The sequence below is a fragment of the Thunnus thynnus genome, chromosome 22 (assembly GCF_963924715.1).
Source record: "Thunnus thynnus chromosome 22, fThuThy2.1, whole genome shotgun sequence".
NCBI classification, from domain to species: domain Eukaryota; kingdom Metazoa; phylum Chordata; class Actinopteri; order Scombriformes; family Scombridae; genus Thunnus; species Thunnus thynnus.
Genome location: NC_089538.1, coordinates 15471669 through 15487152, shown reverse-complemented (window position 1 = coordinate 15487152; position 15484 = coordinate 15471669). Strand labels below are relative to the sequence as shown.

Here is a 15484-nt window from a genome sequence, read left to right as displayed (position 1 = left end):
ATGGGAAAGTCAAGGCTTTAAGTCTCTTTTATAAACATCTATAAACTGGAATATTTGAAAATCTGTTGTGGGATAATGCAAGATCAGCTGATAAAGACAGCAATAGGTAGATGGGGAGAAGACATGGACATTTCTTTCAACCAGGGAATCTGGAGAGAGGAGAGGTTGATGGATTTGAGATTACAGAAGATTACAGTACATTTTTGTTTTGGATCAGGAGTGTTGACTATGATTAAGGTGATGGCCAATGTGTCAGAGATGGTGAATTCAAGACCAGAGAGTTGATGTGTGAATATAAAGCTGTTTAGCATTTCCACCAACTCAGAAGCTGTATTGCAGTAAGTACAGTCAAAGTGATAGTTAAATCTGCCAAGGGTGAAAGGACACAAAAGTGGGTCAGGAAATCTGGGTTTGGCCATAGGGGACTGTTGATAAGAGCAATGACCAGAGGGTGGCACTATTGTGTAAGAGTTTGTTCAAAGGAGTGCAAAGAAAAGTCCAGCAACATCACCTCCATGGGGAGACATTGAGAGAACAGCAGAGCAATGTAGATATTACATATAAAAACATAAATACATGGAAAATCTGCATCATGAGGACTGAAAATATGCATTACAAACAGGATATGTTTACATATAATTCCAACAGTCTGACTTCTGTGTCTTAAGACTGTTTGCAGAAGAAAACTTAATAAAATTTAATGATAAATGTTTTTTTTATATAGGTGAAGGAGCTATGTTTGGCTCTGTGTCAACCTGTCAGAACAACTCCTCAACCTTTTTCTGCACTGGCAGGTAGATTTAAAGTTGTATCATTATTTTCTACACAACAATTTATATCTTTAAGTGGGATGTGGGTCACTTTTCCTTTTCATAGTACATTTTCAGCATGGATATTTGTATTATTCTTCCTTCTGAGTGGACTTGGGTGTCATTATCTTCACCTCCACAAAGGGAGTGCCAGACTGATCAATACCTGGAGAAGTGTCTTGTTTACAAACCCCTCAAGAATGGAGTAAGTTTTGTTTACTGTCATGTGATTTTGTTGAAAAGGAAATTCTATTTTAATCATTTTTCATTTCTTAATTCCAAAATGTCTAGAACGAATTGCTTTTCTTACATTTCCAAAATTCTGTGGAGCAGGAATATGTTGTCAGCTCTATATTTTTGTGCATTTAATTGTGATCGTTGCCATTTTATTGCTTTTGCAGCCCCATAGTTTCACTCTTTTTTCCTCCTCTTTGTTCTTCAGAGTGAGTATTGGAAAAAGGAAAATGACAGACAGTCAGCTGAAGAGGACTGGAGCGGAGAGATCTTTGGCTTTGACAGTCGTTTCCTCTCCATCCTGAACAGACAGGTGCGTGTGTGAGAGAGAGAATTTCTGTGTTTTCCTATTCAAAGTCATCTCAACGCCTTCCTATGTTTAACACTACTGTCCTCTTTCTCCACCTGTCTCTCTTTTAGAGTCACTTTCTCTTGTCCAGCAGCTCTGCAGAGGGCCGCTGTTACAGACACAGGTGTACTGGACCTAACAGGTACCAGATCCAGGTGTCTGGTTCTGAATGGGTGGACTGTCCAGCAGGAGGCTCCATTCAGGTAACATGACACAACACTTTACTGACTTTACTCTATTATAAATCAGCTGGATTGTTGAGAGATACTGTACATGCTAAATACTGTCAGAGATATTTTAAAATATACTTATCTATTACTTAAATAATTGTACAGTATACAGTAATACGTTAAAATATGTTTGACGCATAAGTTCTTATCTTTAGTTAACTGTAAGCTGGATGCTACAAGGAAGAACTTTTCCTTCTGCACTATTCAGATTTTCTTTACAGTGATTTTACAGATAAATCATCACAACTGATGTGACAATGGCAGACTGATGTTTAAAAATACTACAACACCAAACAGATCCACAGTTCTCAATTGACATTTAATCATTTTACTTGTCCTTTCTTTGCTGTGTTTGTTTCTCAGATACAGAGGTCACTGTAGCCACAGCGTTCTGCTTCACTGCTGCTGTGTGTCTCCTGGCTGCAGTCATGGTGTCTTACAGGAAATGTTGCTCCTACAAGATCAGGATCCACACTGACCCAGAGGATCACAGTGGTGATTTGTAGCTGTGAAAACCTTTGAATGTGAACTTTCAGTGTTGAGACTTGAACAAATTATTACTTTGTGTTTGACTAATTTGTTGTTTACATTATCATTTTGATGTGAAACAGAAATAATTGATTCAATCAAATTCTATATTTTGACTTTTATTTAACAGGAAATCGAGCAAAGTTTAAAGGACAAAGAAGCAGTAAAACAGAATAATAATAAACAACAAGCATTGACATAAACAGAAGAAATAAGAGAATGGATAAAGATATTATAAAGATAAAAAGGGCAAAATGATAATGATATTTTATGACATTAAAAAATGTAGAAATTGAAGTATAACTACATGCAGATACTTTATATATTATGTAGTAATGTGGCTTAATAGGTATTTGAATATGAACTTGATGTGTTTAGTTGTCAAAATAAACGCCAAAACTTTGAAACAATAGATCGTGATAAAGACAAAGGTTTCCTGGGAAAATGAAAATACTTCTTTCACAAATAAAACACTTATTTCAGGTAATTTACAATTTCTGAGTTGTTAAATGCTTCAGACTTACAGTATATGTTACATTTGTCATCTTCATCGTTCAGGGCCTTACTTTAAAACAAACAGCATTCATGATGATGATGATAGTGATGATGATGACCTCTGCTGCTGTTTCTCTCAAACAAAACACATAGCTGTGTACATTTGTCAAAGACCACAGTGTTGCATCAACAGAAGAACAGCCTGGTGTTGTTAAGATTGTTTCTTGGCCACATAGGAAAAGAGGTTTGTTTGGCGGCGATGCTATGTTGCTATCACAGGGTGTGATAATAATACATTGTTGTTGACCTGTTAACTGTTAATCACCTGATATTACCAGCAGCTGGTGTCTGAACTAGACTTTGTTATGAGCTCTCCTGCTGCTGTTTGTTTGATTAAAAAGCTGCTCTGACATCATGCACCACTTATTAAACCCCTTAAGAACCTGTTATATTATGATATGATCTCAGGTGAAGTTAAACCAGAAGAACAAGGGGAAAAACATCAGTCAAAGGCAGACTGACGGTAGGAAAGTGTGAAGGAGGATGATTTACAATCCTGAACACAGTCACAGATTGTGGTTGTTACTAGACTCTGCCCCAAAGAGGTGACAGATCTGATGATTTTAAGGACAAGTAACATTCAACAGATTATAAATTCATACAAAATTGACATTTTTATCAACACAATTAATTGCATATTTATTGCATATATATTATTTCTCTTAATTTTGTAACTGATAATCTCTTCAACCATCATAATCTGTGACCTTCCACAAAACAATGATTTATTTTGTTTTCTTTTTCTTTTTTAAAATTTTACATAGTGTGTGTTTTTTATTTTTAAAATCACCACCAGAATCTACAAATGACACAGAAATTTAATGACAACACAATAGTTTGGTTCAAAGTGATAAACATTAAATTCAAAGCATCTTATTCTGTGGGCAGTAATGGTTTACAATTATGCTTTTCTATTTAACAATACTGACACCAAAAGGAGACTTACTATAATTCAGTACATAACAGTAAAATGACAAAACACATAAAAAGTAAAAAATGAAATATTTATACAAACATTTACATTACAGGGTCTGAGGATCGAGGATGTTATATTGCTGTACAGATTGTAAAGTCCCCTGAGGCTAATTTGTGATTTGTTTTTTTATTTATCTATTTATTTTAAGTGATAAACATAAAATCTAAAGCCTCTTACATGAAATTAATATGTGGGCAGTATTAATTTACAAGTGTAGTTTGCTTTGCTGATAAACAATGAGACCAAAATGCCTATTTTAAGAGAGTTAATTTAACACAGTAAAATAAGAAAACATAAAATGTAAAAATACAAAGATTTTCATTGAGAATGTCATTTCCTTTATAAACAATCTCTTGACTGAAATCATATTACACATTGCATTCTGTGCCATCTATTCATATATTTATGAACATTTTAACTAAAAGTAACTCATTAAACCTTTTACATTTGCTGCTCCTGTGGAAAACAGGAAGTGATGCATTTTATATGATCAAAAACCAGCAAAGGTGACCTATTACAAAGACTGAACCACACTGAACAAAGAAAACAGACACTCAAAATACATCAACAAAAAAGTCAAAGGGAAAATATATCACAGTACTGTCCACACTGCTTGATTGCTAACTGATCTCTGGCAAGTACAGAGAAAAATAAAGCATCAATCAATAAATAAAAACATCAATCTTGTGGATCACCATGATCACATGCAGTGTTGTAAAATAACGTCTCTTATCCTCATTAAAAGAATGTATTTTATCTTATTGCAACTCTGAAATCTAGTCTGCATTTTTCTGTTTTCTTCTTAAAGTACAAAAACACCCAGAAGTTTTGTTCTGCTTCTTTTCTTCTTTTCTGTGTTGCTTCAGTGGGACATTGAGATTTTTACTCTTTTGCCATTTTTCCAGCATTTGACTCAATTGCACTATTTGTCTAATTTTCCTCTTCTACCTCCTGGTAGAAGTGAATCATTTAGCTTTAAACCGCGAACACGCTCTGTCAAAGTGTTCAGTTCATCTTCATTTGGATCAAATTTTCTTATATCTTTACTTTTATCATCACTTAACTGTTTATCATCACTTTTATCATCACTTCTCAAGTTAAGCCCAAAGGTTTCTGCTGAAGTTTCTGTTCTCATATTTATGTTGCTATTTTGAATACTACTATGAGTTGTTTGAACTTCGTTTGGACGGCCTCCACCCTCCATCACATTTTCTGCCACCTTGATCCTTGTCTCAACACAAACATCTTTGTGTCCAATTTCCTTTTCCAGTTGCTCCTGTGGTTTGTCCTCCACACCCTCACTACCGTGACTCCCTGATGTTCCTCTCCTTTGTGCACATTCATTGTCTCCTATCTTTCGCTGTCTATTTCCCTTACCATCCGACTTCTCTCCCTCTTTCTCCACCAAATATCTTGAAGAAACATTTAACTTGCCACTGATTTCCTGTTTGCCCTCCTGCTCATCATTTGGTTTGTTCTGTCTAAAGTCATTAGCTGTTCTATTCTCCACGAGAGAATTTCGTCTTGATCTCTGTTCCTCTCTAACATCACCTAATTTTCTACTGTCCTGGTGTGTCATGGATGTGTCTCCCACTTGTGCATATTTATACTCTCTTGTCATTTGTTTCTTGTCTTCCTTAACATCCCTCTTCTCCTCTCTCCGTTGCTCATGTCTGGTAGGTGAAGTGTTACTGATTCCCTGATTGTTTGACATGTTCCCATAAAAATGAACAAGGTCATATATTTTGAGCTTTTGATTCACTGATGCCTTTTCTCTTTCATCAGCTCCAGTTGTGCTTTTCTTTTCTACCTTAACATCTTTTACCAGCTTCTCATTTCTCTGTCTGTCTAAACAAACAGAATCTTGCTCCTGTTTACCTTCCTGATCATCTACTCGTCTCTTCTCCTCATTTTCCTGTTTGTCCACAGTGTAACAATCCCCTCCTGCTGCTTCCTCATCCTTTATCCTCTTTCTGGTATGACTGGTATCAGACTGGGAGCCTCCATTGGCGGACCCCTCCTTGATGTCTTGAGAAATGTCTGTAACTTTCACTGGAAAGTGAAACAAAGATGAAGGTAAAATTAATTCAGACAAACTACTAATGTCCTACAATCATTCAGACAACACATCAGTGAGCATAATGGAAATGGTTGCTATCTTACCAGTCTTTTTCCTGTAAAACACAAGATAAGCACTGCTGGATCTAGCAGGAAAAACATGACAAGAATGAAATGTCTGTTTCATATTCAGCAAAATGTATGTTGAGGAAAAATAGATGAAAACTTACTTCATAATGTTATCCATCTGTATTGGCTGGTTATCAGGCTGTTGATGTTAAGAATAACAAGGTGTTACATGATGAATAGTTTTTTTTGTCATCTGTCACATAACTGCACAAGATGAACTACTGATACTTTGGGAACAATAACACTGGAGTGGAGGTGATCAGTCTTACCAGTCTGGTAACTATGGTATCATCAAACTTATACCATCTCTCGTCATCCTTGATTGTTGCGGTGTAATGTCCACCTCTCAGATCACCAAAGTGATCAACAAACCCATACAGTTCATATGTCTCATCCTGGAAACCAGTAGAAAAAGTGTCAGAAATCAGGACCAGGAATATAAAGATTATGTTATAAAATTGTAAAATATACAGTATATACCTCTGGTATCTGTAGGGTGCAGGGAACATCCACACTACATCTGACTTTGACATAATTCTTGTAAAAGTTGTCAAACTTAAACCTCTTTAACAGCAGCGTCAAAACTTCTGGATGATGCTTCATCACACATTTCTAATTGAAACACAAAAACAATGAAATTAAATGAAATTAAATGTGATGCAACAGAAACAGTGATTATAAGATGACGTAATGTGACAAACTTTACATGACATCATGACCTTTTTAACAAATAAACTCATAATGACCCATAACCCCTAAATCAGAGTTGATTTCACACAAACCATAAAGCATAATTTTCCATCACTTACAATAGTTGCATCAGATTTGGCATCACAGTGATCACAGTACATCTGGTTGGCTCCACTGACATCCAGCGCTCTGAAATACTTGTCAATGCCGTCCACCTGAAAAATGCAGATATGTTTCTTGCTCCTGAAATTTGTTAACCAATAAACTGAACAGGTCGTTTGTACACTCTCATCTATATATACACAAGGAGAAAACTTTCAAGCAGATTTCTCTCACTGCAAACAATTATGTCACAGCAGGTGTTTTCTTCACTAGTTGAAGGCAAAACATTTGCTGTGACATCAGTGAGCACTGGGGTGCAGCATGGTTGACAGTTTGAACACATACAGTAGAGGGCAGTGAAGAAACATTCCTCTGAAATATCAACAACTGTGTCATTGCTAGTTTACAATGAAAAAGTTGTTGACAAGCAACAAGAACTAAAACATAAAAAATATTCTGACTTTGTAATTCAGTACAGTGCTAAAATACACTTCATGCCAGCATTCACATGAGCCATTTTGCATCAATCCAATTCAAATCTGAATCATAAAATAATATAAAACAATAATATAATAATATAAAACATCCATTTGTTATTTTTGTGGGTTTTTCCAAACATTTTAAAGCTGAATCCATGAAGCAGTTTCATGGAGCTCTAGCAAAAGTTCAGTCAGGAAGACTATCTTTTACATGCTCACATCTGTAGTTTTATGTCTCAAACCTCTGTCATTCCCCTCCCTATCGCATGCTCACTCATGTATTAAAAATGGCAGCTTAAATAATATGTGTCCTTACCACACTATAGCCTTTCTTGTCAGAAACGACCAACTCAAGAGGTAGACTCCAAAATGGTCCATGAGTGTCAGTCTCTGTGTCACACTTAGAGCATTTGTTCTGGTGTGTCAGCTGTCCCTGAAATATCTTAAAGAACAAGAACACAGACTGCTAGCATTGTTTTTATTTTTTAAACTTACAGATCCTTCAGTTTCAGTGATGCCTGGTTGATGTAATATTATGTTGATACCTGTGATGCCTCAGGACTAGTCAGACTGGTCAGAATCTTCTCAAAGTACTCTGCAGCATCCCGATGTTCATACACTGAGGGTGGGAGGATTAGAAATCAAATGTGTTTCTCTTTCTATAGAGGGCAAAATAACCATATTGACAATTTTGGCCAACTAAGAAATTATATCAGAAAGAAAAAGAAATACAAACACCAACTCTGGATTTTCTAGGAGCTGGGACTGTCCTTATATCAGATATGCTGTCTATTAATGAGGCTTAAACGCACAATATGTAATTTCAGCCGCTAGGGGTCTCTCAATCAAAACAATAACAAAAGATGGAGCGTGATGACAGTGTGAAGTAGCAAGGGATCATGGGAGTTGTTGTCTTCGTTGTTAAACAACCAGCTTCACCGGTATAGAATTGCTCCAGTATTAATCGTTTGGGATGTTTTTACCGGGAGCCGAATTACCCGCAGACGTCTCCTCCTCTCCAAAACAAACGGAACCGGAGATTACAGGTAAAAACACTGAATAAAGCTGTTTCACCTAAAAAATCAGTGTTTCTCCGCCAATGTTCGGCGAGCACTGGACATCCGGTACGGGCTGTTAGCCGAGCTGCTGCTAACATATGCTCTGTTTATTTCTCTTATAACTTTAGATCCAGACGTTCGGCCGGTTTCTCCCGGGAGCCGAATTATCCACAGAGGTCTCCTCCTCTCCAAAAACAAACATACACACAGATTAAAATCGTTAAAAATCTAATTAAAGCTGTTTCACCTAAAAAATCAGTGTTTCTCTGACGGTATTTGGTGACCACCGGACTTCCTGGGGAGCTGTTAGTTTAACTACTGCTAACGTTTGCCCAGTTTATTTCTCTGGTAACTTAAGATCCAGACGTCCAATGACTAAAATCCTTTATCCGGCTAAAATATATAGTTAAAAATGATGAAAAATTTATCAAGAAAATAATGTGGTTTAAAACTGAATAAAAGTCAATTTATAACAGTTTCTGTCAAACAACCACAACGCCAATGTATTATCTTGTATGTGTGTAAGTTACTCTTTGGTAGACACCATTGTAGCGGACAAACACAGCGCCGACGCAGGAATCTTGTGCACTATACTCTTTGGTAGAGGGGTATGACGTCGTTGATATGCGACCAAATGAAACGGTCCGTTTCTTTGATTAAGATTACAGATTTCTGTGGATTTGAAAATTGTTGGAAACATTTGGGATAATGTAAGTACACAACTCAACAACATATATAACATATGTCTAGTTGTTTTTAGACATTTTAATGCGGAATAATTACATATTATAGCTTTAATTTGTTGATGCCTGTTAAAGTGTTCTGCACACAAGATGCAGATATCTAAATCACTAGATATTATTTTAGGCTGCAATACAACATGCAGTTTCCCAAAGTAAGAGTATCTTTGGTCATGTAAGGTGTAAAGAATATACTGTACCATTCTTGATGCCCAGCTTCTTTGTGATGTTAAAGGTGTAAACTGGATTGTATCTCTTTAAGTCTTCAAACAAGTTTTTAAGATGAAGCTCAAAACACTCAGTGTCAGGATTTTCACTGGTGTGCCTACAGAAAGTAAATACAGACCATGAGTGGTGCAGAACAGCACTAACCTCAGTTCAGTTCAAATAAAGACAACATTATATTACAATATAAGTTTTGTAACAAACCTTTCCACAGCTTCTCTGAACTCTTTGGTCATGAACAACACCTGCAGCACACTGTTCAAGTAACACGTAGCTCCTTGGTTCACCAAGCCACGATAAACTGTAAAGCAAATATCATCAAAATGCATGTTATTGCAGAACTGTCTAAATATCATTATTGTAAATTAATGCCTTTTCTCTTTCATCAGCTCCATCTGTGCTTTTCTTTTCTACCTTAACATCTTTTACCAGCTTCTCATTTCTCTGTCTGTCTAAACAAACAGAATCTTGCTCCTGTTTACCTTCCTGATCATCTACTCGTCTCATCTTTTTATTTTCCTGTTTCTCCACAGTGTTATGATGATCTTCTGCTGCTTCCTCATCCTCCTTTCTCTTTCTGGTCTTTACATCACATTGCTCTTTACTATGACTGGTATCAGACTGGGAGCCTCCATTGGCAGACCCCTCCTTGATGTCTTCAGAAATGTCTGTAACTTTCACTGGAAAGTGAAACAAAGATGAAGGTAAAATTAATTCAGACAAACTACTAATGTCCTACAATCATTCAGACAACACATCAGTGAGCATAATGGAAATGGTTGCTATCTTACCAGTCTTTTTCCTGTAAAACACAAGATAAGCACTGCTGGATCTAGCAGGAAAAACATGACAAGAATGAAATGTCTGTTTCATATTCAGCAAAATGTACGTTGAGGAAAAATAGATGAAAACTTACTTCATAATGTTATCCATCTGTATTGGCTGGTTATCAGGCTGTTGATGATAAGAATAACAAGGTGTTACATGATGAATAGTTTTTTTTGTCATCTGTCACATAACTGCACAAGATGAACTACTGATACTTTGGGAACAATAACACTGGAGTGGAGGTGATCAGTCTTACCAGTCTGGTAACCATGGTATCATCAAACTTATACCATCTCTCGTCATCCTTGATTGTTGCGGTGTAATGTCCACCTCTCAGATCACCAAAGTGATCAACAAACCCATACAGTTCATATGTCTCGTCCTGGAAACCAGTAGAAAAAGTGTCAGAAATCAGGACCAGGAATATAAAGATTATGTTATAAAATTGTAAAATATACAGTATATACCTCTGGTATCTGTAGGGTGCAGGGAACATCCACACTACATCTGACTTTGACATAATTCTTGTAAAAGTTGTCAAACTTAAACCTCTTCAACAGCAGCGTCAAAACTTCTGGATGATGCTTCATCACACATTTCTAATTGAAACACAAAAACAATGAAATTAAATGAAATTAAATGTGATGCAATAGAAACAGTGATTATAAGATGACGTAATGTGACAAACTTTACATGACATCATGACCTTTTTAACATATAAACTCATAGTGCGACCCCTAAATCAGAGTTGATTTCACACAAACCATAAAGCATAATTTTCCATCACTTACAATAGTTGCATCAGATTTGGCATCACAGTGATCACAGTACATCTGGTTGGCTCCACTGACATCCAGCGCTCTGAAATACTTGTCAATGCCGTCCACCTGAAAAATGCAGATATGTTTCTTGCTCCTGAAATTTGTTAACCAATAAACTGAACAGGTCGTTTGTACACTCTCATCTATATATACACAAGGAGAAAACTTTCAAGCAGATTTCTCTCACTGCAAACAATTATGTCACAGCAGGTGTTTTCTTCACTAGTTGAAGGCAAAACATTTGCTGTGACATCAGTGAGCACTGGGGTGCAGCATGGTTGACAGTTTGAACACATACAGTAGAGGGCAGTGAAGAAACATTCCTCTGAAATACCAACAACTGTGTCATTGCTAGTTTACAATGAAAAAGTTGTTGACAAGCAACAAGAACTAAAACATAAAAAATATTCTGACTTTGTAATTCAGTACAGTGCTAAAATACACTTCATGCCAGCATTCACATGAGCCATTTTGCATCAATCCAATTCAAATCTGAATCATAAAATAATATAAAACAATAATATAATAATATAAAACATCCATTTGTTATTTTTGTGGGTTTTTCCAAACATTTTAAAGCTGAATCCATGAAGCAGTTTCATGGAGCTCTAGCAAAAGTTCAGTCAGGAAGACTATCTTTTACATGCTCATATCTGTAGTTTTATGTCTCAAACCTCTGTCATTCCCCTCCCTATCGCATGCTCACTCATGTATTAAAAATGGCAGCTTAAATAATATGTGTCCTTACCACACTATAGCCTTTCTTGTCAGAAACGACCAACTCAAGAGGTAGACTCCAAAATGGTCCATGAGTGTCAGTCTCTGTGTCACACTTAGAGCATTTGTTCTGGTGTGTCAGCTGTCCCTGAAATATCTTAAAGAACAAGAACACAGACTGCTAGCATTGTTTTTATTTTTTAAACTTACAGATCCTTCAGTTTCAGTGATGCCTGGTTGATGTAATATTATGTTGATACCTGTGATGCCTCAGGACTAGTCAGACTGGTCAGAATCTTCTCAAAGTACTCTGCAGCATCCCGATGTTCATACACTGAGGGTGGGAGGATTAGAAATCAAATGTGTTTCTCTTTCCATAGAGGGCAAAATAACCATATTGACAATTTTGGCCAACTAAGAAATTATATCAGAAAGAAAAAGAAATACAAACACCAACTCTGGATTTTCTAGGAGCTGGGACTGTCCTTATATCAGATATGCTGTCTATTAATGAGGCTTAATTTACTGATAACTGTTAATGTGTTCTGCACACAAGATGCAGATATCTAAATCACTAGATATTATTTTAGGCTGTAATACTACATGCAGTTTTCCAAAGTAACTATAACTTTGGTCATGTAAGGTGTAAAGAATATACTGTACCATTGTTGATGCCCAGCTTCTTTGTGATGTTAAAGGTGTAAACTGGATTACATCTCTTTAAGTCCTCAAACAAGTTTTTAAGATGAAGCTCAAAACACTCAGTGTCAGGATTTTCACTGGTGTGCCTACAGAAAGTAAATACAGACCATGAGTGGTGCAGAACAGCACTAACCTCAGTTCAGTTCAAATAAAGACAACATTATATTACAATATAAGTTTTGTAACAAACCTTTCCACAGCTTCTCTGAACTCTTTGGTCATGAACAACACCTGCAGCACACTGTTCAAGGAAGACGTAGCTCCTTGGTTCACCAAGCCACGATAAACTGTAACCGTAACTGTAAAGCAAATATCATCAAAATACATGTTATTGCAGAACTGTCTTGATATCATTATTGTAAATACAAACCGGTCAAACAGCATGCATATCTCACCTGGAGTGGTAAATATGCTGGAGAGATATGATATGAAGCTACTTTGCTGAGCTTTCCTGTCCATTTAAACGTCGTCTGAGCAACTGAGCTCTGCAATTTTACCAACGAAAGGGTAAACTTAAATTCTTCTGCAATAACCGTCACACTTTGACAAAATTCCCACAGATAGCTTAATTGGAAAACAAGTAAGACTACCGTCTGCTATTTTTTAATAGCAAACGCGCAGCCGTCTATGTGTCTGTCTTCAAAATAAGGAACACTTTCTTTTTCACTGAGCACCACCCCCACTGAAATGCTGCATTCCAGGTTTTCGGAATTTTAATAATTACGCACATAACCAATGTTGAGGTTTTAATACACGATATATTTCGCCTTTGGAGATGTTCACGGTTTCAGATTTTTATACGTGTGAGAAAAGAGAGGAATACAATTTACTCTAAAAAATTGAGCCTCCTCGTGTGATTATTGCCTCTAAACAAAGTAATGTGCTGATTTTATTCCAAAAACAAAACAGCCAACAAGGTGCTTATTTTTATTGAAACTTGTAAAAACTAACCAAGTTTCCTTACAACTGTTAGTTAAGGGGAGTTTAATCAAGTAGCCAGTGAATCGTTTTCACCATCGTCAATCGTGTAAACTGGTGAATTAATCTATTGTTACCGTGAAAGCATCATTACTGTGCATTATTTATATTTTACCCGTAATTGACAGTTTTAACTGTCCCGTCAGTTAATAAAGAGCATTGTACAGCACTACCAACCTAACAAGTAGTTTGGTTTGGGATGCAGCATTAAGTTCTTTCATAGCAAAAGACAGATACAGATGAATTCTTGATGAATATATAATCATTAGTACTGAAGCAAATAAAGCATTAATAACACATTCACGTGTCAGCTAAACAACCACCTCCAATATCAAAACATTTCAGATGTGTTGAGACCGAAATCTAATGCTTCTGTCACTGAGTGTGGTATTCTTGGAAAAGACTCATGGTTGTGTGACTTGTAATTAGTCCATTAATGGCCAATGTTAATTATTAATCACCTGATATTCCCAGCAGTTGTGATCAGGACAAGACTTTGTTTACCAGCTCATCTGTTTACTGTTTGTCTGATGCTCAGAAACCACACACCAATTTGTTTCAGTCCCTTGAATTAAGCTATTTGAAGACCTCAGTTTAACTAGACCATTATAGAGTCTATACCTTCAGCACCATTAATACAGTTTAGTGGGAAGACATACAGCGGACTATCTGTCCTGAAAATAAAGGTCAGAATACTTTGTTTTTCACTCGATGACGCGCCTCCTGAAATGCTGCATTCAAGGTTTTCGGAAATATTGGAATTATGAACTGTCCTTTAACTTCCTTCCACAGACACAGTTAAAGGTTCTGCAAGGAAGGATTTGTTGGATAAATAAAGTAAAACAAATAAAGCTTGGTGCTGATGGGACTACACTAACACATAAATCAACAGAAAGCCTCGGTTCTATATTCTTTATGGAGTCAAAGCGATTTTAGCAATTGTTGTTAGTATAAAGCATTTAAAGCTTTTTCATGTCAGACCCTTAAATGTGAAGGCAGGGGCTACTAAACCAGATTTTACCACTCTTAAAAAGATTTGCTTTGCTCATGCTGCCTGGTAGGCTACTGTTTTGTTTTTTATTTAACTAATTAGATTTGGAATTTTGACTATTTCTATTCTTCATTTAGTTCACTGTCAAAATATGCAGCTATTAGATCTTGAAATAAATGATCTTTATATATTACATATAATAAATCATAGTCTAGCTTCAGCACCATTAAACACTCAATCAAAGGAGATACAGAAGATAAAAACACATCTGACTGTCCAGAGGTCATGTGGATTCCTGTAAATGACTGTAAATGTAAATAAATGAAAGTGAAACTCGAATCTCAGAGCACAGTAACACAACACAGTCTATTAGATTGATGACAGCTTTATTTAGGACAGGGCGGAGGCCAAGTGCTTGATTCTTTCAGTAATTCTCATTTTAATACAGTACATTTTATACAGTGTACTAAGGTTTACATAGAATATCTGGATTTGGACTTTTGACTACTTTTTCATTATAAAAATATGAAGTTATTAAATCTTGAAATAAATGATCTGGCTGCATTTTAACTGTGAAGTAATCCATGCAGTGAATCTTTTTATTTTAAACAGTAAACAAGTAAACTGGTGCATCATTCTGAGTTTTGACTCTGAATACATGATGTCCTAATGGCCATATGATTACTTACAATATAAAGTGACATGTAAACATTCAATTATAGGAGATTAGAAGAGAAACACACACCTGACTGTCCAGAAGTCAAGTGAATTCCTGTAAATGTGAAAGAGACTGAAAGTGAAAATCAAATGCAAGTGTTTTGACAGTGGCACAACATAGTCTCTCAGGGCAGGGCTCGATGTGCAGGAATTTCACAGCTGATGTTTCACTCACAGGTTTCTGAGTCAGTGGCAAAGGTATCTAGATCAAGATATATTTCCTGGTTCAAAGAGTTCTATCAAAGTGTACATAACATTATCTCAGATCAGGTTAAACCAGGAGAACAACAGGAAAAACATGAGTCAGGCTGACTATGGGGAAGATGATAGTGTGAAGGAGCATGACAATAATCCTGAACAGTCTTGCAAATTGATTCTGCCACAAAGACAAATGTGGTCAAAAGTCTTTAAATGATCAAATCTGGCTGCACCGACAGTGAGAAACAATTTGAATCAGCAAAGTGATTTGCTGTTTCCACCTCCTTGTAGTTCAGTCCACTGATCATTTGTTTTTATTTAGATAACTTGAACATTTATAGTGAAAACATTCTCAACATCTATTTAACAT

At 36.2% G+C, this 15484-nt stretch overlaps 1 protein-coding gene and 4 long non-coding RNA genes across 5 annotated transcripts; all 5 read right to left on the bottom strand.

Moving 5' to 3' along the window:
* Positions 1 to 4603: 4603 nt before the first annotated feature.
* LOC137175173 (myb-like protein X) lies at positions 4604 to 6471 on the bottom strand. The gene is made up of 5 exons (XM_067580879.1): positions 6349 to 6471; positions 6138 to 6263; positions 5970 to 6007; positions 5845 to 5885; positions 4604 to 5733 (listed from the first exon to the last, which is right to left on the bottom strand). The coding sequence occupies exons 1-5, from the start codon at positions 6469 to 6471 to the stop codon at positions 4604 to 4606; spliced, it is 1458 nt and encodes a 485-aa protein (XP_067436980.1).
* Positions 6472 to 6670: 199 nt separating this feature from the next.
* LOC137174648 (uncharacterized) lies at positions 6671 to 7759 on the bottom strand. The gene is made up of 3 exons (XR_010925432.1): positions 7685 to 7759; positions 7456 to 7581; positions 6671 to 6773 (listed from the first exon to the last, which is right to left on the bottom strand). It is a non-coding gene; the product is annotated as an uncharacterized lncRNA (long non-coding RNA).
* A 1430-nt stretch (positions 7760 to 9189) lies between these two features.
* Positions 9190 to 9836, bottom strand: LOC137174583 (uncharacterized). Its single transcript, XR_010925407.1, has 3 exons — positions 9645 to 9836; positions 9367 to 9463; positions 9190 to 9262 (listed from the first exon to the last, which is right to left on the bottom strand). It is a non-coding gene; the product is annotated as an uncharacterized lncRNA (long non-coding RNA).
* A 938-nt stretch (positions 9837 to 10774) lies between these two features.
* LOC137174597 (uncharacterized) lies at positions 10775 to 11863 on the bottom strand. The gene is made up of 3 exons (XR_010925411.1): positions 11789 to 11863; positions 11560 to 11685; positions 10775 to 10877 (listed from the first exon to the last, which is right to left on the bottom strand). It is a non-coding gene; the product is annotated as an uncharacterized lncRNA (long non-coding RNA).
* Positions 11864 to 12191: 328 nt separating this feature from the next.
* LOC137174181 (uncharacterized) lies at positions 12192 to 12844 on the bottom strand. The gene is made up of 3 exons (XR_010925300.1): positions 12626 to 12844; positions 12421 to 12529; positions 12192 to 12316 (listed from the first exon to the last, which is right to left on the bottom strand). It is a non-coding gene; the product is annotated as an uncharacterized lncRNA (long non-coding RNA).
* Positions 12845 to 15484: the final 2640 nt, after the last annotated feature.

Bases quoted from the DNA above. Each gene is read 5' to 3' on its own strand.
- LOC137175173 (XM_067580879.1), bottom strand. From the start codon at position 6,471: ATGAAGCATCATCCAGAAGTTTTGACGCTGCTGTTAAAGAGGTTTAAG. The intron at 6,264-6,348 runs GTATATACTGTA...ACTGGTTTCCAG, and splicing joins GCACCCTACAGATACCAGAG to GATGAGACATATGAACTGTA. The intron at 5,886-5,969 runs GTAAGTTTTCAT...TTTTCCTGCTAG, and splicing joins CAGATGGATAACATTATGAA to ATCCAGCAGTGCTTATCTTG.